The 20,834-nt window shown below is 36.2% G+C and overlaps 2 protein-coding genes across 2 annotated transcripts; one reads left to right on the plus strand and one right to left on the minus strand.

Annotated features, from left to right (window-relative positions):
- The first annotated feature begins 5,653 nt into the window (after window positions 1-5,653).
- On the plus strand, window positions 5,654-8,049 carry LOC116028934. Its single transcript, XM_031270790.1, has 2 exons — window positions 5,654-6,647; window positions 7,843-8,049. The coding sequence occupies exon 1, from the start codon at window positions 5,813-5,815 to the stop codon at window positions 6,605-6,607; it is 795 nt and encodes a 264-aa protein (XP_031126650.1). The 5' UTR covers window positions 5,654-5,812; the 3' UTR covers window positions 6,608-6,647; window positions 7,843-8,049.
- A 7,770-nt stretch (window positions 8,050-15,819) lies between these two features.
- On the minus strand, window positions 15,820-19,602 carry LOC116029053. Its single transcript, XM_031270935.1, has 2 exons — window positions 19,078-19,602; window positions 15,820-16,377 (listed from the first exon to the last, which is right to left on the minus strand). The coding sequence occupies exons 1-2, from the start codon at window positions 19,366-19,368 to the stop codon at window positions 16,192-16,194; spliced, it is 477 nt and encodes a 158-aa protein (XP_031126795.1). The 5' UTR covers window positions 19,369-19,602; the 3' UTR covers window positions 15,820-16,191.
- Window positions 19,603-20,834: the final 1,232 nt, after the last annotated feature.

A 20,834-nucleotide genomic window follows, 5' to 3' on the forward strand; every position in this document is an offset into this window, starting at 1 on the left:
TGCTGGCATGCTGACGTGTACACCTTTTTGTATTAAATTTTAAAAAATAAAGAATGAAATAAATGTAATCAAAATGTCTTGATACACAAAGTATATTATTGGAATGTTGTAATATTTATGATCATAAATTATTTAATATAACTATTGTTTTACTCGTAATTTAGTATTTTAAAAATAAAACAAGAATGAGACAAGGTAGGGAGGGTAGTACGCGACGGGGAGTAAAACCATTTCCTCACCATCAATCTCATTCTCTAAAATTCCTCCATATCCCTTCTATCATTAAAGTAATAACATTTCATAACGTTTATTAATACATTATTTATAACTTGTTATAAATAATTTTATTATATATATAATATTTTTATGTATGCATGTATACCACTCATAATTGTTAACAACTAACTATATATACATACAAACGGTAAAACGTATAGATACAAAAGTTGAAATAGAATAACACCTAAAGTAACACAACATCATGCACAACTCATATGTATCTAGATGCATGTAAATTTCCTTCGATAAATAGTGTCATTATTCTGCGTAATGAGAGGAGATATCTTTTTATATTTAGGAGTCAGTCTTTTAACTTGGCACCAAAATGAATAAATACATACATAAATAAATTTTATATATTCTCAATCACTCAGAAAAAAAAAAAAATCATATCCGCTAGATTCGCTTTCCTTAATATCATGGAATTAGATTTCTAGTTGACTCAAACTTTATTAAGTCAAAGATTACACCAATCATGAGAATTATTTTTCACCTCTTAAATTCTCTATAAAATTTGATTTTGACTATCAAACGTCATCTAAATTCAAATTGTTACGTTAATGCAAGTAATCAAATGAAAAGGATAAAATCAAAAGCATATATATGAATACTCATAAATATTTTGAAACGTACCATAAAATTTGACATAAATAGATAGAAAAAAAGAGTTTATAGGGAAAGTTGAAAAGTTTGAGGCTATGGTTTGGATATCAACTATTTATATTTGTGAAGTAAAGTATACAGAAATTCTATTTTGATAGAGTAAGTTATTAAGGTTTTGAATACCGATAGACTTTTAAATACCATAAAAGTTTGAATTGAATACTGCTAGTATACTTTTAAAGAATATTTAAAAATTTATATCAAATACCATCAAATTTTGAAAGTCCTTCAAAATTTTCAAAAGATAATAAAATTGTTGATTGAATACACCCGTTTAATCAAATTCAGATATAATTGTTATCCTTAATAAAATAAATTAAAATAGCTCAGCTGCTCAGATAACATTTTACCCAAAAATCACCGTTTAGGAATTTAATTTGTTGTATGATACTTGTATATGTCTTTATCCCATTGCACAAGTTTGAATACTTAATATGCGTGTAGTTGGAAGATGAGACAAAATTGTTCCATGCTGCAACCAAAATCATATCACAGCTCATATACAGCTCCCATCCTTTGATTACGCACATCGACAAACGTGTAATTAGGGCATCCTTTCTACGTAATAAAACCATGTTAATTGGTCTTACATTTGTGAGACTGTCTCACAAATCATTTTTCGTGAGACGAATTGGATTGAGTCAAGTCAATAGTCAAATTTAGTATTAAATCAAAAATAATATGTTTATTACAAATATAATACTTTTAAAGACAAATGTAATATTTTTATATTTTGATGTAAAAGTATTACTTTTTTTCATATAAAATATTACATTTTTCTTTATAAGTAATGTTACACTTATAAAAGAAAATGTAATACTTTTACATTAAAAAAATTACATTTTTCTTCAAAAGTGTTACATTTTCTCATATAATTAATAAATATTTTATTAATATTAAATTTGCTAGTATAAGTATTACATTTTATCTTAACCGACTCATCTCATGTACAAAAATCTGTGAGACGGTCTCACACAAGATTTTGTCAATTAAAATTAACACTAATCAACTCTATTTTTTAAAAAGTTTAAAATAGTCATTGTATTGCAAATTCAAGGCAAGAAACTTCATTTGTCATTGTCACTCATTAGTCCTTATTTCATATAACCTGAATCTCAGCTTCGTCTTATTGTCATTTTGTAGCCAACCAAGGTTACAACTATGTAACAATGAAGTTGTTAGCATGTATCTTAATTGCATTTTTTTTTTTTTTTTTGCATACAAAAGAATGAAAAGATCCAAGAGGCTCCAACTTCAACTCCATGCTATGAAAATAATTAGATATCTCGTTTAATTAAAGTAAATGTATGTGTTCAATCAGACATATTCATATTGAGACAAATTTTCATTTAGACTTAAAGTCTTTGACTATCTTATAAAGAAGTGGATGAACTTATTTATTTACATTAACCTTGTTAGTATTGCATATAAATTTGTTTAGTCTTTTTATTCCGACATTTTATTTTATTTTTTTTTATTATTGTGAGAGGGAGAGAACTAAATAAAAATGTCAGGAAGTAAGTGGAAGAAATAAAAATATATGCAATAATTGAACTCGAAGGAGTATTTTGTACTGTTTGGACTCATATTTGTAGTATACATTTATTGAGTTATTATTTTCTTTGAAATTTTAGAATAATTATTAACCCAAATAGGCAAAGCGTTCTAAAAACCCAATACGTTAATACTTAATACCATGACATTGTCACATCAATAAGGGTATTTTTTGCACTAATTTAAAATTGTATATATATTATATATAGTTGTTTTAATTACACAAATACATTTAAATATAATATAATGCATACACATGCAACAAATACTTGGATAATAAATGTTGGATTAATAATAATATGGTAACTTATATATGCTTGTCAACTGCACCTTTGAAAATTACGTACATAAATAAAAAAAATAAAAGAAGTGCAAGTATTGGTGTTAGCTAGTACGTACGTAAATCAAACAAAGCTTCAAATTTACAGTTTGTGTTTGCAATGTCCACAAGAATGGGTCACGGATTAAACAATTGGTGTATGTTGGAAGCATATATATATATATATATATATATATATATATATATATGATATATCCACTGCAGAGGCTTGATTGTATTAATGATTATTATAAAGTTAACGGGGGGGGGTGATATAATTAATAATATTTAGTATAACCAGACATATTAATGTTTAGCTTGTACCAAATATTATTATTTTCATCGTAGAGATTAATTTATAAATGTGAAAAAAAATTGAATAAATTTTAGTCAGTTCAGTCTGTACTATCTACTAGTAACAAAACCCTAATTTTAGAGAATAAAATGCAATAAATAATGTTTGAATATATTAAAATTTCATATGTAAATTGATACGTTACAATTCAAAATTAAGATATTATAATAAGGAGAATGATTGCGGGGGGAAATGCAATTGTCCAAAATTCCTTATCGTGACCTTGCATGACTCAATAGGTTTGAGTGCAAGCCACATGAAACATAACCAAGTCATTATAAGTCTTCACGTAACATCAGCTAAATAAGGAGAAATGCCTGCAATTCAAAATTAGTGTCGACCAATTAAGTTATGGTGTGATGAAAGAATGTGGGGGAATTCAAGTGTTCAAAATTCCTTGTCCTCAAAGTTGCATGACTCAACAAGTTCAAGTCACATGAAACATGACCAAGTTCAACAACATTATTTGCTTTATTTTTAAAAAAGAAAAGAAACGAAAAAGGATTGAATCTCTATGTATGCGGGGTCATAGGCCTACTTATGATTGGTTGGAAACTGGACAAAGGCTTCATCTTTAAAAATCAGAAAACGGGCCAATACATTAAATTTTAATTATACAGGCTGACGGGCTGTTTGGCAAAATGGGTTCGACCGACCGTTTTTGAGTCCATCCGATAAAGTATAAAATGCAAACGCAATATTTATATATATTTTTATTATGCACTTCTATTACTATTTAATTCGATTTTGTCAGCCCACTTAAACTTAAACGTTGTGATTGAGTTTATAAGAACTTGAATAAGATTTTAAATTTTTGACATAAAATTACAAATGATTTTATCAGACTAGACACATCATAAAAGTGAGTTGCAAGAGTAAAATAGGCCACGGATAGGCCACAAGTGCCTCTTTACTCTATAAGAAAAATATTGAAAATTAGGCTTAAATCAGAACCCACTGGACTATTACCAATTTTAAATAAATTAGACAAGTTAACCCAAAAGGGAAGAATATCATATGAACCAGAGAAGTCAAGTGCTCGTTGAGAATATAATGATATATGAAGGGGAGCTTATAAAACCCCTAGTTATAGTATTTTTGGAGTAAAAAATAACAAAAAAATCAGTAAACAACAAACCTCAAGAATCTCAAATCCTTAATTTTATCCTCTTCTTTCATAAACCCCTAAGAGCTCTGCCATAAATACCAACCATCCTTTCACCTAATTAATTAAGAACAAGATGCATTAATATCACTGAGTGTAATGATATACGGAATAAAAATTTTTTGCATATTAATTTTTACGATACCTCTGGCCTGATATATGGTTACAAAATAAAAATGCATGTGTCACTTAATAACTAGCTGGTTGGTTAATCACGATCGCTAATAAAAAATCACCCAAACTTCTCCGACAACATACATGTGCTGTCGGAGGAGTTGTTGTTGTTGCAATACGTGACATGTATCATGCATGTTCAATGTGTTCATTCATTCACCCATTCAGTTCTGGGCATTTCATCAGAACCAGACTCTGTGTTCGACTGCTAACTTATACCTATTTTCTTTCTTCTTTTTTCCTTTATTTCCTATCATGTACGGCTGCCTGATGGTATGATATTGATTCATGAACTAATTTTTATTGTTTATTTGTTTATTTTATTTAATAAAGTGAAGTTTACTTGTCAAATAATTAATATTATTATGAGTTTAATTTGAATTTAGTTTAAATCCCACAAAGTTTAATTCTTTTTTTTGAGAAAATATTTGTCCCTAACTTTTTAACATGACATGATTTTATAAAAATTTTGCAATTGCAATTTTATTAACAATAATTTGTTTTCCAACTGATGATACAAATAATGTTATTTTAATGTAATAATTGAAAGATTTTTCAGTATAATTTACATATTATTATATATATTAAAGGCATTAATGCTTATGTAAAGCCATACTAATATTGTGCAACTCTACCGCTGCTTCCACCCAGCTATGAGTTTAGGTTTATCAAATACTGGTCTTTGCTACGAGGTTAAGTTTCTCAAATACTGATCCTCCTAGTTAAGAGTTTGTATTTTTTTTTGAGTACTATTGACTCTGTTACATCTAGTATCTGACTATTTGTCCATAAATATTTTCTCAAGTTACTGAAGCCGAACAAAGTCACATTTTTTAGTACTATTATTGACTGTTTTACATGTAGTATCTGTCCATAAATACTTTTTCAATCTACTGAAGCTTAACAAAGTCACTTTTTTTTTGAGTCACTACATGTCACTTCACTACAAAGTGTTTGGGAAAAATTTTGAATTTAATTACTCTAATTGATCCTTTTATCATCCTATTGGACCGGAATGTGATGCTTTGTAGCAAAAGATTTCGACTTTTACAGGCAAAGTTATTTTAACGTGGGAATATAATGTTGAAAAACGATATGGAGCAACCGACAAAATATATAGTTATGAGTTATGACTCCAACGTCCATCATTACTGTGTCTATATACTTTTGAGTCTCTGTTCTCACCATCTCCCAAAACTCTCCTCCACCGCCATTCTGCCACTCCACTCTCCTCCTCCCACAGATCAGACACGAACCCTAAAACTTGATGAGTTTTTCCATCTCATGATTGCTCGGTTTCGAAATGGGTAATTGCTGCGCTAGCACCGCCGTGAAAGGGCCGTCGTATTCTCATCCCGCGCCAAACTCCAAACACAGAATTACATCTCCGCCGCTCATCACCCACCCGTTGCTGGAGGAGGAGACGGTTAAGGAGGTTCTTTCGTCTGAAACCCCCACCGTTAATGTTCCCAAGCTTGCTAAACCACCTGTGGATAATAATGGGCCCCACAAACATCCACCACTCAGCCCGGAGCCGGAGAACGGCGGCGATCTCAAGAAACCCCCCGCCGCCGTGACGGATTTCAACCCCGACGACCTCTCGGAGGACTTCTCCGCCTCGGAGATCTGCAGCACTCTCAGCGAGAGCCTTCCCGCCACCACGCCGATCGAGAAGCCGCAGAGGTCGCCGGCGAGGGTTCGAAACCGGGCATTTCCCGGCGAGAAATCGGTCGGAAACTCGCCGTCGAGGCGGTTCGAACCGTCGTCTCTCGGCCGAGTCAGATCGGGAACCGGGAGAGATAATTCTGCTCGCCGCTCCCCTGCCAACCGGCCAAGGAGAGAAAACTACGAAAACGCTGGCCGGAGGTCAGTGTCGCCGGCGATGAGGAGGGAAAACGGAGGAGCAAGAACGGGTTTGGTTCGGAGCCCGTCCGTCAGGAAAACCGGAAAGTCACCGGGTCGGGTAAGATCCGACGTGGGCGACAAGAACCGTAAGTTGGAGGAAAACCGTGGCAACAAAGAAAAATGGGAAACGACAAATAGCAACGATTTGCTGGAAAACCCACTTGTATCCCTGGAATGCTTCATTTTCCTTTAGGACTTGTACGGGTTGAACCGTAATTTCAATATAAAACAAGGTACTTTTCAAAGTTCCAGAAATTGTTAGATCTTGTTATAATTGCCTTTCTCTGAATATTCAACTTTATGTCATATATCTATTGAACCAAAAGTCAAAGACATTAATTTTAGGAGGTAAAATATTTGAAAAAATCCACCAAGATCACAGCATCAAATAATAATGCATGCTCTCAAAATGTGTAATCGAGTAATAAAACATGATTTTGATAACAAAATTTCAGAAGTTTAATTCTTATCAATATATTTAATGATACTTAATTTTTCAGCTAATTGTAACTTACTAGTATTTGATAATTATTAGATGTTTGACTTAGTTAAACAACAAATATAAGTGTTTGATTAATTAATTTTTTTTAATAAATTATTATTTCAAAACACTAAAATACAAAAAACTGTTCAAAACAGTTTTTGACTATAATCAGCTATCAACTAATTTACTAAACATCTTTTTACAATCAATTAATGTTATCAACTACTTAAATCCGATAACTCAATCATCTAATCAAATCAACTAACCAATCAGCTAAAAGACAAACACCCCATTCTGAAAAACTACAAACTACAATGCACAAAGTAATATGCTAAGATTTTGGTAGTTTGGAACTCAATTATTGGAAAGAGGTAGTTGACGTGGGTAGTTTCAAGGAATTAATTCTGGGACAGATTTTGGACTCTTTTCTTTTTTTCCCTGAACAGTACGACAGGCAGGGCTCAGAATAATGTACTGAATACTGAAAGATCCATCATACTGTCATTTACTGAAACATTGACAAAGTTCACTTTTTCACTTTTTTTAGTTGTATCTACTTTGCTTTTTTTTTTTTTTCCTAGTAGTAGTATATAAAATTTAAATATTTAAAAATTATATTAAAAGTATTATTAAATATAAAAAAATAAATTTAGAAAAGTACTTTTTTTTTTGGATTAACGAGGTAAACATCACTCCTTACTGTGTGAGTATGTGAGTAAAGCCCTCGCCTTGTGACCTAGCCGGCAAAGGACAACAATGAGGTAAACCAGCCTAGGTTACCCTAGAAAAGTACTTTAAACAAATAAAGGAGATAGAGTTAATTTAGCTATAAATAATAAATAATACAGGTAAAATGGACTAACGAAGTCAAATATAAGTGTAAAAATAAAAGGAATTTTGTTTTATATTTTGAGTAATAATTTAGCAAGTGGAATGTGAGACAGGGAAAAAGTGAAGGGGGCATGGGGAAGGAGTAGTTGAGATTGATTGAGAACATTTATGGAGGATGGCCAGCTGGTTATAAACAATGGGGTTGACTGGGGGTCTTCTATTCCAGATGCTTCTGCACTACACATGATTTTTAATGTAATTTGCATATTATCACCCATATTATATACCTTCAAATAATAATTGTCGATTTTTTTTCATTACTTTAAAAAAGTACTCAGCTTATGTTTGTACGAGAGTTTTCTCGTTCAAAATTATTGTTTTATGTGTAGTATTTAATTGTTTATTTGAATTGAAGTTTCTTGCCACTGTCAAACTCAAATGAGTTAAAATATATAGTGGGTAGGGAGAGAGAGCCAAAGGAATGTGACACTTACTACGTTATTTAAAAATTTTGGTGTATTCTAGGTTTGGATTCAGCCCAACAAAGACGTTATCCGTTTCGAATTTTGAAATTATGATAATGACATTTGAAAATTCTGTCATTTTAAACAATTAAATAACAACAATATTTTGACCAAAATATATGGACTCAAATGAGAGGAATGAGTCACTCGAATATTAAGTGGTCGCATCAAAAATGAGTAAACATTGTTGGGACTTTTAAAATTGTAGAGCATGACTTTTATAGCTGAAGAATACAAGTTTAATTCTTGTCAATGCTTTATCGGTCGTACTTGTCGTATAAGATATTCTAGTGCAGTTTATCCTTCTATATAGCTTGTGAGCTATTATACATAAACATGTTTACTCATTGCATACTTTCAAGTAGTGGCTAATTAAAGTAAATGCCTCCTTCGTTTTTATGAAAAAAATAAAATAAAAATGTGTTTATTTATACATTTTTCAAGAAAAATTAGAGGAGTTATTTTTATTTTTATTTTAATTACAAACGGGAGGGGGACACCCCAAGGATTAGCTTTCGGTGCAAACTAGTCGGGACACCGGAATACCCAAAATATCATCATTGAGCAACCCAAGAAGCTCACTCTCCGGTTGAGACAGGAACATCCAATCATTCGTCGATTTCAAAGCCATCCTTGCCAAAGCGTCGGCTACTTTATTTTGTTCTCTAAATACATGATTTAATTGAATTTGCCAATTCATCCTCAACCACTTCCTACACTCATTAATGATATTAGCCACCATACCAGTAGGGGATTTCTCGTACTCACTAGCATTAATCCAATCCACAACGCGTTTGGCATCTGATTCAATGATAACTTTGCGGTAGCCATGATTCCAAATAGTTTTAAGCCCCTTAAGAATACTCCAGGTTTCCGCTTCTTCAATGGAACAGTGGCCAACTTTTTCTTTAAAACCAAGCAGCCAGTTGCCGTTAACATCCCTGAGGAGTCCTCCACAACTTGCATGGCCTGTGAGTGTATCTCGGCTTCCATCAATGTTCATCTTCGTCCAACCATCTGGGGGTTTAGTCCAACGAATGAGGCGTTGGACCTTATTATGAGTATTGCTAGCCGGTTGTGAAATCTTCTCAAAGGCTCTAACAGATTCTGCAACCTGCATATTAATCCACCTAATTTTATGATCAATATCCATGCTTTTACCTTTGAAGATTATTTCGTTTCTCCACCTCCAAATCCACCAAAGAGTAATGGCAAAAAGGATCGGACCATTTTCAACACTACTGAAAGCACCTTTACCTGCAACATTCAGATCAAACCATGTTAGGAAATCAATGTTCCAAAATTTATTAATGGCTGTTTGAGGAAGAAGTTTTCTCCACACTTCCATCGCTTTCGGGCAGTGTCTAAGAAGGTGGTTGATATCCTCCATAATGGTCAAGCAGTGTTGACACTGGTCATAGTATATAAATCCTCTTCTCTTTCGTTCATGGTTCGTCATGATTCTTCCATGTCTAACTAGCCAGATAAAAGTACAAATCTTGTTAGGAACCTTGACCTGCCAAAGCCTTTCCCACCCTTTGTCATTATGAGACTCAATGTCACCTTGGATTAAACCATAAGCTTCATTATGAGACTCAATGTCACCTTGGATTAAACCATAAGCTGAGGTAACAGAAAAGTTTCCACCTTGGATTAAACCATAAGCTGAGGTAACAGAAAAGTTTCTGTTTGCCTCAGGTTCCCAGAATAACTCATCCTGGGCATCATTATCATTACTTAACATACATGCTTTCAGCTTATCCGTGATCTCATCAGGGAGAATTCCTTGGAAGAGATAATCATTCCAACCCCTCTCTTCGTCCCAATAGTCAGCTACCGTGGCATCATGTTCTTCCTCCGGCACCTCCACATTGGCGTACCAAGCAAGATTTTCTCCTGTAATCCAAGGTTCGGTCCAAAAGGATGTATTGCGACCATTTCTCACCCTCTTGCGTAATCCTTCTTTAATAATGTTTTTGGCCTTGCATATACCTTTCCACGCATTAGAAGCTATGGGGGTATAATGCATTTGCTCAACATCCCAGGTCTGGTTCATATACTTGTGATTTATGAGTGAAGCCCATAATGAAGTTTTTTCATTGAGTAAGCGCCAGCTAAGTCTAGCCATGAAGGCAATATTCATATGGCGCGCCTTCCTAATTCCAAGACCTCCTGCTCCCTTGGACCTAGTTACAATATCCCAATTGACTAGGTTACAGCTACGCTTGCCATCTATGCCACCCCAGATGAAATTGCGTAAGCGTTTGTCAATACTATCACAGATTCCCAGGGGAAGCAACGTAGTCTGCATCGCATAATACGGAATAGAGCAGAGAACAGATTTAGCCAAAATTTGCCGACCAGCAAGGGTCAATTGTTTCGTTTTCCATCCTTCTAATTTTAGCTCAATTCTTTCTAAAATATTGCTGAAAAGGCTTTTAGAAATGCGCCCATGAATGGCTTGAACACCAAGGTAACGTCCCAGATTTTGAGTGAGTGGGATTCCGGCTTCATGGGAGATCTCTGCTGCAACATTGTTACAAGTATTAGAAGACACAAAAATCTGGGATTTGGTCAGGCTTACCTTCTGCCCAGAGGCAGTGCAAAAATCATTTAAACAAGAGTTGATGATCTGTATTTGTTCCTTGGTAGCTTCAGCAAAAAGGACAATATCATCTGCAAAAAAAAGGTGAGAAAGCATAGGACCATTTTTTGATAAACGGATTCCTTTCCACCTATCTTTATTAACAGCGTCACAAATGAGATGACTTAGTCTTTCCATACACAGGACGAAGATATAGGGAGATATTGGATCCCCTTGACGGATGCCTCTGCCAGGCTTGATGTAATCAGTTTGGTTCCCTTTCCAGAGGAATGAGAGTTTGGTTGTTTCAATACAGTGCATTATTTTGTTAACCCAATCTTTATCAATTCCTACCTTCTCAAGGGTGTCCCTAATAAAACACCATGAGAGGCGGTCATAGGCTTTTTCAAGATCGATTTTAATAATCACGTAGCCCTTGGTGCCTTTGCATCTCTTGAGCGAGTGAATGACTTCTTGGAAAATGATCACATTGTCCGAGATTTGTCTAGCTAGGCACAAAACTACTTTGAAATGGACCAATCACCTTGCCCATAATGCTTTTGAGCCGGTTAGAGAGAACCTTTGTAATGAGCTTATAGGAAACATTGCAGAGGCTTATGGGTCTGAACTGGGAAACATTATCAGGATGTTCGACCTTTGGGATCAATACAACTAATGTGTCATTCAAACCCGGGGGGAATTCACCTTTCTCCAAGAACTTTCTGACAAATTCAGACATGGACTTACCCACGACCATCCAGTGCTTTTGATAGAAGGCAGCAACAAAGCCGTTCGGTCCTGCAGATTTAAATGGAGCCATATCAAACATGGCTTTCTTAACTTCATCATCTCTAATCGAACTGTGGAGACTAGTTCGAGTGTCTGGATCAAGCCTGGGGAAGAGATCGATCATAAAATTACTAGTGGTAGACTTCTCATCGCATCGAAATAAATCAATAAAGTGACTAGCTATCAAGTTTCTCTCTTCCTCTTCATTAGTCAACATATTACCATCTTTGTTGCGCAAATTCTGATTTTTCCTATGAAAGTTCCGAATGATAGTTGAGACATGGTAGAATTTGGTATTTCTATCTCCCGATGCTATCCAATCTTCTCTCGATTTTTGATACCAAAAAACTTCCTCCTGTCTGAGGACATCATCAAGCTCCGATCGAAGCTTTTTTTCCAGTTTAATTAGCCCAGTATTTCTGGCCTTGTCAAGGGCTTTTTGAATTCCTTCCAGGCGTTTAAGAAGCCTCCTTTTCTTAGAGTGGATGTTGCCAAAGACCTCTTTATTCCAAGAGGATAGTTTAACAGATAGACCCTCCAAGTTGTCAATTATGCTCTTGTTACTATTCCAGTTGTGTTCCACCACCTCGTGGAGCCCAGGATGGAGAAGCCAGGCAGCTTGAAAGACAAATCTAGGCTTGGTCTGAACCATGCTATCGCTATTTGTGTTAATAAGCAAGGGTGAGTGATCTGATTGGTATCTTGGGAGGTGGGTAACCTTCATATTTTGAAAAATCATTTGCCATTCCGTATTGCAAAGTACTCTGTGCCCCTCTGAAAGTATCCTTAGTAATACCTTAGACCAAGTGAACTGAGAGCCCTGAAAGCCCAGGTCGATAAGATTTTGGTTAAAGATCCAATCCCGGAAGCCAGTGCTCCGGCTGTGAGAAAAGTTCTGAGGTTCACTAACTTCCTCAGGGGAGATAACAGCGTTGAAGTCTCCTGCCACAAGCCAAGGGCCTCGTATCTGCAAATCGTGCATATCAAGGGAGTTCCAAAGGTTTTTCCTTAAAGCATGCGTAGGACTACCATAAACAATGGAGATAAAGCAAGTTGTGCAATCCAATCCTTGAACATGCAAAAGAACAAATTGAGGGTGAGTAAGTAAAGGTTTGATATCAAGTGTGGAATTCCAAAAAACCCAAATACCGCCGCTAAAGCCCAATGCTTCAACCCGAAGCCATTCATCAAAGCCCAGTTTATTACAGATCTCGTCAGCCTTGCTACCCGAGACTTTAGTTTCAAGCAGCCCAAGCAAATCAGGCTTATAGGTTTTCTTGATTTCTTTTAACGCCCGGAGCACCTCCCTTGAGGCGGCTCCTTGGCAGTTCCAGGTAATGAAAATCATAAAAGCAGTAAAAAAAAAAGAAACAAAAACAGGAAACCCAAAACAAAACAACAAACGGCAGGCCTAGAGGCAAGCAAGCAAAAACACAGACACAGGGGTTAGGACACCCTGCCCTCCCCATCAGAGTCAAGCTCCTCCAAACACCAGTCAGAAGGGTGATTTGCTCTACTGGCAGGATGAAAATTCATTCCCATATCATGAAAAGGAGGATCCTGATGATGGTTCGCCGCATCATGGGAGAGGAGGGAATCGGATTTTTCTCCAACACCTCCTGTTTCCACCACTGTTCTTGTAATAGTTTTTCTTTTTTGTGTTCCCCTCACAACCACATGTTCCACCTCCGCTGCAGCTTGGTTTGATCCGTTCTTTCCTCCACTTTTGCTGCTTTCTGCGCGTTCTCTTGGCTTGTCATTGGAAGGTTGCCTGGGCTGGTTTTTGTCATTATCAATTTGTTTGGCAGAAATTTGAATCTGTGGTCTTTTCCCCTTGCCCTGTAGCCCACGGCTAGGTTGGGCAGTATGTTCTCTTGAGTTCAACTGAACCACTTCCCTTTGTTCACAATCTTCAGTCTGTTCATTGTCATTTTCCTCTAAGTCGTATAACGCATTGAACCTCGAATTTTCTCCCACAGGTTTTGGGGGATATTTCTTCTGAACTTCTTTATTTTTTGTATTATCCACATTTCCTTGGTGTTTCCTTCCTGTGTTAGTTCTTGGGTTATAAATCCCAAATCTCCTCTGTTTGCGTTGGGCAAACATCCAAGGGCCAAAGTCTTCTACCACTTCTGGCCGAATAATCTGTAATTTTTTGAAATTCCCTTCAATCTCGATGAACTCTTCTTTGTTTGCACCTTCCTCATCGGCTGATGGGTTTTGGTTGGGTTGCACATTATCCATCTCCACCGGATTATCAGCCTTGTTTCCGACTGGACACGCCTCTTTTTTATGTCCATACCTTCCGCACCCAAAACACACCAAATGTATGCCTTCATATTCGATTCTGCGAACTCGATTGTAAAGCTTGAATTTGGCTAGGAGTGGTTTGGTTATATCAACTTCTACACATATCCTAGCATACCTCCCCCTTGTTGCCATATCTGTTGAGATGTCGGCACGAATAGGCTTTCCGATCTTCTTCCCCACTTTTTCAAGGAATACAAAGTTGAAATACTCTATAGGCAGACACGGGAATCTCACCCACACTATGAGTTTTTCTGTTTTATCTGTAAGGGGATCAAAGTTGGGGTGCCATTCCTTCACCACAAGATAATGATCTAATATCATCCAAGGGCCTTCAAGTTTAGCAAATTCATAATCTTTTTTGGCAGTAAAACGAACAAGGAAGTAATCATTTTCAATGGCCACAAGGTCCATGGGCGCCGAAGGTTTCCACATATTTTGCAATTTACGCAGTAGATAGTTGTAGCCCACAGATCTCCCCCAAAGCTTTATAATGAGGGTTTGCTTCCAAGGAGCACGCAATATTCTTTTCTCAGCCCTCGTAAGTCGAATAGTCGGGCAATCTTTATCTTCCTCCTCGTTTTCAATTTCATCATCTTCTGAGTCAAAATCCCTATCCTCTGCCTCTACTCTTCCATGATCCACTCGTTCCCCGGTGAGAGTTTGCTTATACGAGGGTCTGTCTTTTTGTGGACTGCTGTCAAGAGAAGTGTCAACTAGGTCAACCATAGTCCCCCCCAGTCCATTCTCTTTCCCATCAACTGCCATGGAATCCGGCCTTAGCTCGATCGGCGTCTCCGGCACCATTTCCACTTCGTTCTGATCAGGGAAGGGATCCCCAATCTTCTTTTTTTTGACGCTTCACTCCAAAAGATCGTCGTCTTCACCCATCGGTGGTTCACGTTCTGGTAGCTTCTCCATCTCTCTCTATCTTCTCCCAAATTTTATGAATTCATTTCAATTAGAGGAGTTATTTAAAAAACAAAAGATTTATACCTTTGTAAACAGAAAACAATAGAATCTATTTCAAAAAAAAAAAAAAGAAGAAGAAGAAAACAATAGAATCTTGGGTTAGATGGGCTCATGGACCATTGGCCCAATAAAGTTGGGCCGAATGGGCAAATTTTCAATTCAAAGTTATTGAATGAGCACAAAACAAAGTATAAAATGGCTAATACTCGTATATAGTTAAGCGGGCAAATTATTGCATGGACCATGGTCCACACAGCTGTATGGACCAAAAATAAAAAGTACATTATTTTTATACTAAAGGTACATTATTTTTGTACTGAAGGTACATTATTTGATACAGTCGAGCTTCTTCTTTGAGAAAGAAATCTTAGTTTCAAATATTAACCTATATATTAAAATGAATGTAGATAATATTTTTGGGGTTTCTATAGGAACTTACTTGCAGGTTTTTGGCGATGCTAAAATAGATTTGTTGGTGCCAAACTGCCAATATAATTATATAAATGGCTGGATTGGGCAAATTTTACGTCCATTGTTGTAATATATGAAACAAGAAATAGTTTGGAAATCCTGGCAGATTGCACTTAAAAACGCATTATGGAATTTTGATATTTTTGGTGTGGAGTTTTACCCTCTTGCAAAAGTGGCCCCTTGTGGGTATCAGGTACTTAGTCCTCCTATCTTTATACTTCTTAGAGGGTCTGGGATAAGAGATTTCGTCTTGTGCACCTAAGAAATAGTTTGGAAATCATGGGTTAAGTGTCTAGGTAAGAATGACAACGAGAGGAGGCAAGACTGAGGTATACCTCCATGGACAGGTGGAAATTTTTTGGGGACGGGGAATCTCCATTCTATCCTCTGATCAGAAGAAAAGTATAAACAACTAAACATGTACTAAAAAGATAAATCTGCAATACCCAAATTCAAAAGTAATTCATACTTTTCATATTTCTCTTTCAATTTAACAAGGAACAGCCACCCTGAAAGGCTTCTGAAAAAACTGGAAACAATTGACAAAGCCTGTAGTTGCAAAGTGCAAACTACACGCCTCTCTTTGTTATGCCATGAAGGAAAACTTGACACAGCCGGGAAATCCTTTCTAACTGTTATGTACAATGAGCTTATATATGAGCTCAGGCTGGAAAAAAGTAAGGCATGGAATCTCCAGATAGATTATGGTTGATCATATCCTCAACCTGAATCTCACACAAACTGCTGATACAGGACCTGATCATCATATCTTCATCGTACATGTGATGTTTGAGCTACTTAGAAGTTGTCTGTGATCATCGTACATGTGGTGTACTTGAGCTGGGATTCGGGACGATATTGGTTAAAGGAGGAGAGTATTGTTGATGGGGCGGCCAAGGAATGCGCTCCGGTGGACAAGGCACGGGAGCTGGATGGGCAATAAAAGTTGGCATTTCTTCCCCGGGCATCAAGACTGAATATTCCTGGGCGCTAGCTGAAATCTGTAACATCAATTTATATGCAAGTTCAAGTATCGAGGCTAAAATGCTGCACAATTAAGGCACAAGTATGGCAAGAAAACAAGAGTATTGCAAACAGGGGTCAGCTAGCTAATACTTGCTGCTATACTAAAATCACATGTATGTATGTATGTATGTATGTCTTGAGACAGTGACAACCGACAACATAAATTCATGGATGATGATGCATGCGGGAAATTGGGAAAAAATGAGCTGGTGATAATATGTTGAGTTGGTGACAATACATTTCTTGTATGTTTCAAAAGGCACTTTATCCCCAGTGTTGTACTTCTAACCATAAAGAGAAGACATGAAGATTCAATTATTGTAGGCCCGCCTTTGTCTCCACCATTGAGCATATACATATTGGTATTACAACACAATATCATTAAAATTACCGTGATTATCAATACTGCTTACCTTCTACTCTTCAAGATTGTTAAAGAAATGAATATATGATGCGCTCTTTGATCATTACATGCTATACATTCAAATGGTAACAAATCACACGAGATATGGGGCAGATAGTTAATTGGTTTACCAATACTGGCCCTGTTTTGTAAATGACTGTTAGCTGATTGGATTAGATGGTATAACTAGTTGATAACATTAGCTGATAGCTGTTTGGTACTATCTCAAGCCAGTTTAGCAGTTTATCAACATCTACACAGTCACAAAGGCAGTTAAGCAAGGCTAATTGTACAGATAGTGTAAGCTTATTTATGAAACATATATGATTATGACTATGGTACGTTTGCTATAAATGTCCCTTGTCGTAGACATGAACATAGGCTAGTAAGAAACCAAAATTTATGTTTGATAGTATGCTCTTTTCATGGTGTTTAAGGTTTGAGTGAACTAAAACCAGAAGAATTTTTAACTAGTGCAAATTTCGATTAACTGCAAGAAAAATTGCCTTGTTAGTATTGGGCAAAATGGCTTCTAACCCTCCTAGGTTGATCCAAAGATTGACTTTGTAGATTAGGAGTAGAAGGTGATAATGTGCCTTATCCACTTAAAGCATAATGAAATACTAAAGACCAATAAACAAAATATTAAAAGAAGTGGCACTAAGCAGGCAAGGTAGGCAGGCAAATTGAGAGATGGTCGATATTTTTTAATGGTTATGTCAGCAATAGGAAACTAGTAGTCAATTCGATGGGTCATTAAAGCTGGAAAGAAGACAATAAACTAACCCAGCAAACAAAGATAATTCAAGGAAGGCAGCCTGTCTCCAACACCAGGGCTAGCCATTGAAGACATCATTAAGGTTGGTGGTGATGGGCCTAATGGAGATCACGCTCACCGGTGGGGCACCCAGACTAAGCCCCTACATAACATATAAGAAATACAAGCCTGCCAATACTCCCAGCCCTAGATCTCATTAATTGGAGTTGATCAAATTGGATGAGTCCTTAATGGTGGGGCTAGTGTCAAATATTAAAGAAAAAGATGTTTTCCCAGTGTGTGAAAAGCTGAGAAACATGCACATGCAGAATTTTACTTGGAAGACATTTCTTTTTCATCCAAGGAGTCAATTCAGTAGATAAGCTAAAATATTACATATTATATAGTTTTATCCTGCCAAGTTTTGCCTAGATGTAAAGGGTTACTAGGTATGATATGATATGTCATATGTATTATATATTTATATGTCTGCCTTGTCTGCAAAAGTTATGGGCTATACTCACACTCATGTTGCACTACTGGCATTACTTCCTTTGATTTGCTAAAATCATCTCAGCCACCCCCTAGCAGACAGCACATATTCAGAAAGCACAACCTCAGCTCATTCATATAGGAATATTTCCATTTTCTACTCTCCTTCTGAACAGGTGCTGAGTAAGGAACAAAAGTTGGGAGGGGGGACCAAATTCACAACTGGAAATACCTCATACCACATTCATAACCCTCACTGATCTACTGGAGACTTGATAAGATATTCATTTCTATGGTGCTCTGATCTTTGGTCAGCAAGAACATCATAAGAAACTCTCAAAAATTTGTTACTTTGGGGGCAACCCAACCAAATTCGTCAGATTGTTAGCTTGATAACCACAAGTTCTAAGTTCGACCCCCCAGTGGGAGCAGTCTATTCGTTTTCTTGGTTTGAACTGGTCAAGTTATGTACATCCTAGACTAGTTTAACTACTTATGGTCGTTTGTTGGCCAGAGTCACAAGGCAAGGTTTATCCCGTGAGTTTGTTAGTGGCTGGGAAAAAAAATTGCTACTTTTTTTTATGAGACTAGCACATACAAAAAGAGAGAATTTTTAATCTGGAATAAACAAAAGGAAGAAAGAATTAAACAAGTAAATGCTCTGTAGATCTAACTCCATTGAGGCAAAATCAAGAAAGAAGTGAAATATTGGCCTTAGGCCAAAAATTGGTAAGAATATCCTGTTAGAGACAGGAGAAGGACAATGAGACCACAGAAGCAGAAGAATAGGGAAATGTCACCTAGGGGGACTTGAATTACTGCATATAAAATCATTGGACTGAATTTAATAATAGCATTCACTGTGTTCCTAGGCAAGGGCACAAACAGCAAAGAAAATTAGCAAGAAACTGAGCCAATAAACAACAATAGTTTAAAACACCACCCAACATTTTGCTCCAAAATTAGAAAATTAAGATACTTAAACATCACAAACAAACAAAAAATTTGTTTAAAGATGCTTACTTTAGGTGTGGGATGGGCAACTTTGGGATTGAAACCCATCTGGGACTCAACCTGACCCAAACTCCGGCCGCCGGTCGGGGTCAACGCCGGGGAGGTGGGTCTAAGGAGCCGCTCAAATATGGCCATGACAAGGAACATGGAGACGAGAATGGCGGTGGCAACAAACCCAAAGGAGACAGCATTCACTGAATTGTCAAAGTGCGTCCAGTGGTCATCCTTAGCCGCACCATACATTGGCGAACCGGTCGGCGGCGGTGGCCAGTCTCCATTATTTTCTCCCATGATATACATGCGCAAGCTTTATTGTACGGTCGATAATCTTTCAAGAAAAAGCAAACCCAGAATGGGATTGGAGAAGAAACACGGCTATGTTAGCTTGAGAGACATGTCATGAAACAATTTGATGACATTTGCATCCGCGTTGGTACTATATATACTAGTACTTAAAGACAGGAGTGAGAGGGGTAGGAGTAAAGGGGGTGAAGGAGAGAAATGAGTTGGGGATAGAGGTGAGCTCTGATTCTTCTGAATGCCTGTGAAGAAGACTGGAGAGTCTCTGCCCAGAGGAAGGGTTGTCCTTTTAATACAACTTGGGAAATATCAAATTTTTACAACAGCCAATAATGCATACGTGTCATCTGTTGGGAGGACTTTGAACGTTTTATAAGTCTTCAAAAAAATAAATCTTAAATTGCATAAGTTTCAACCCCTCGTCACTTTCTTGTCAGAGATTGGTAGAGGAAGTAAATTGTTAACCTCTATTTAAAAAATAAAAATAAAAAATCTTTAGTATAATTGAAATTGGAGTCTTCATAAACATTGGACTCTACAATTGTTAGTAAAATTGAACTTATTTTGAGTTGAATGAGTCAAATTAACACCCACAATTATTACTTAAAGATGTGCGTGGATAAACCCTGTTTGAGGTAAATGGCATAATAAGGCACTTTTTACGATGAGCTCAGCCACTTACTCAATTACCCCTTTATGAGGCATATTTTCAGTTTTGACATGACAATAAGTGGTTATCAAATTTTTTCCTTATAACCTAGTGTCATTATTTTTTATATACTTTTTTTTTTTTAAATGAATACACACATGTGTGTGTGTATATAACCATGTTTAAGTAAAAAAGATAGGTAAATTGTTCATTGCCCATAGTAATCTTATCACTTTAGTCACTAACTTCCAATTTTGTCTAATAATATACTAAATTAACTATCAAATTTATACCTATTTAATCTTCCAAGAACACTGTTTCTTTCAAATTTTTACGTATTTTAATTGCATAATAAAAAAACACTATTGAACAATTTTGAAAGTCAAAAATTAAATTAATAAAATTATTAAAGTCGATAAATCATTTTGATAATTTACTCAAAAAAATTTTAAAATTATTTTTGAATTACAACAGCATTAAAAGTTGGGGTAAAAATAGATAGGTTAAATAGCATGTAGGGCTTGGCAGTAGAAAACATTGGAGAGGCCCATAACGTAAACAAATGCAGGCTTGCACTTTATATCATGCTATGGGTAGGTTCACTACTACTTATGAGATGGGCCCTGTCTGCTCAATTGCTCTCCTTTTCTCCTCCATTCGGGGCCCCGATCCAATACTCCTACACTCTTAAATTATATCCCCCTCCCTATAAAGCCTAAAAGGATGGATTGGTGCTTCGAGAGGGGTGATCGATTGGACGGGGCAACACCTTCCTATAATATAGGATGTATATTTAAATCTATTTCGATTATCATTA

This window comes from Ipomoea triloba, chromosome 9, assembly GCF_003576645.1.
Source record: "Ipomoea triloba cultivar NCNSP0323 chromosome 9, ASM357664v1".
Lineage (NCBI taxonomy): Eukaryota > Viridiplantae > Streptophyta > Magnoliopsida > Solanales > Convolvulaceae > Ipomoea > Ipomoea triloba.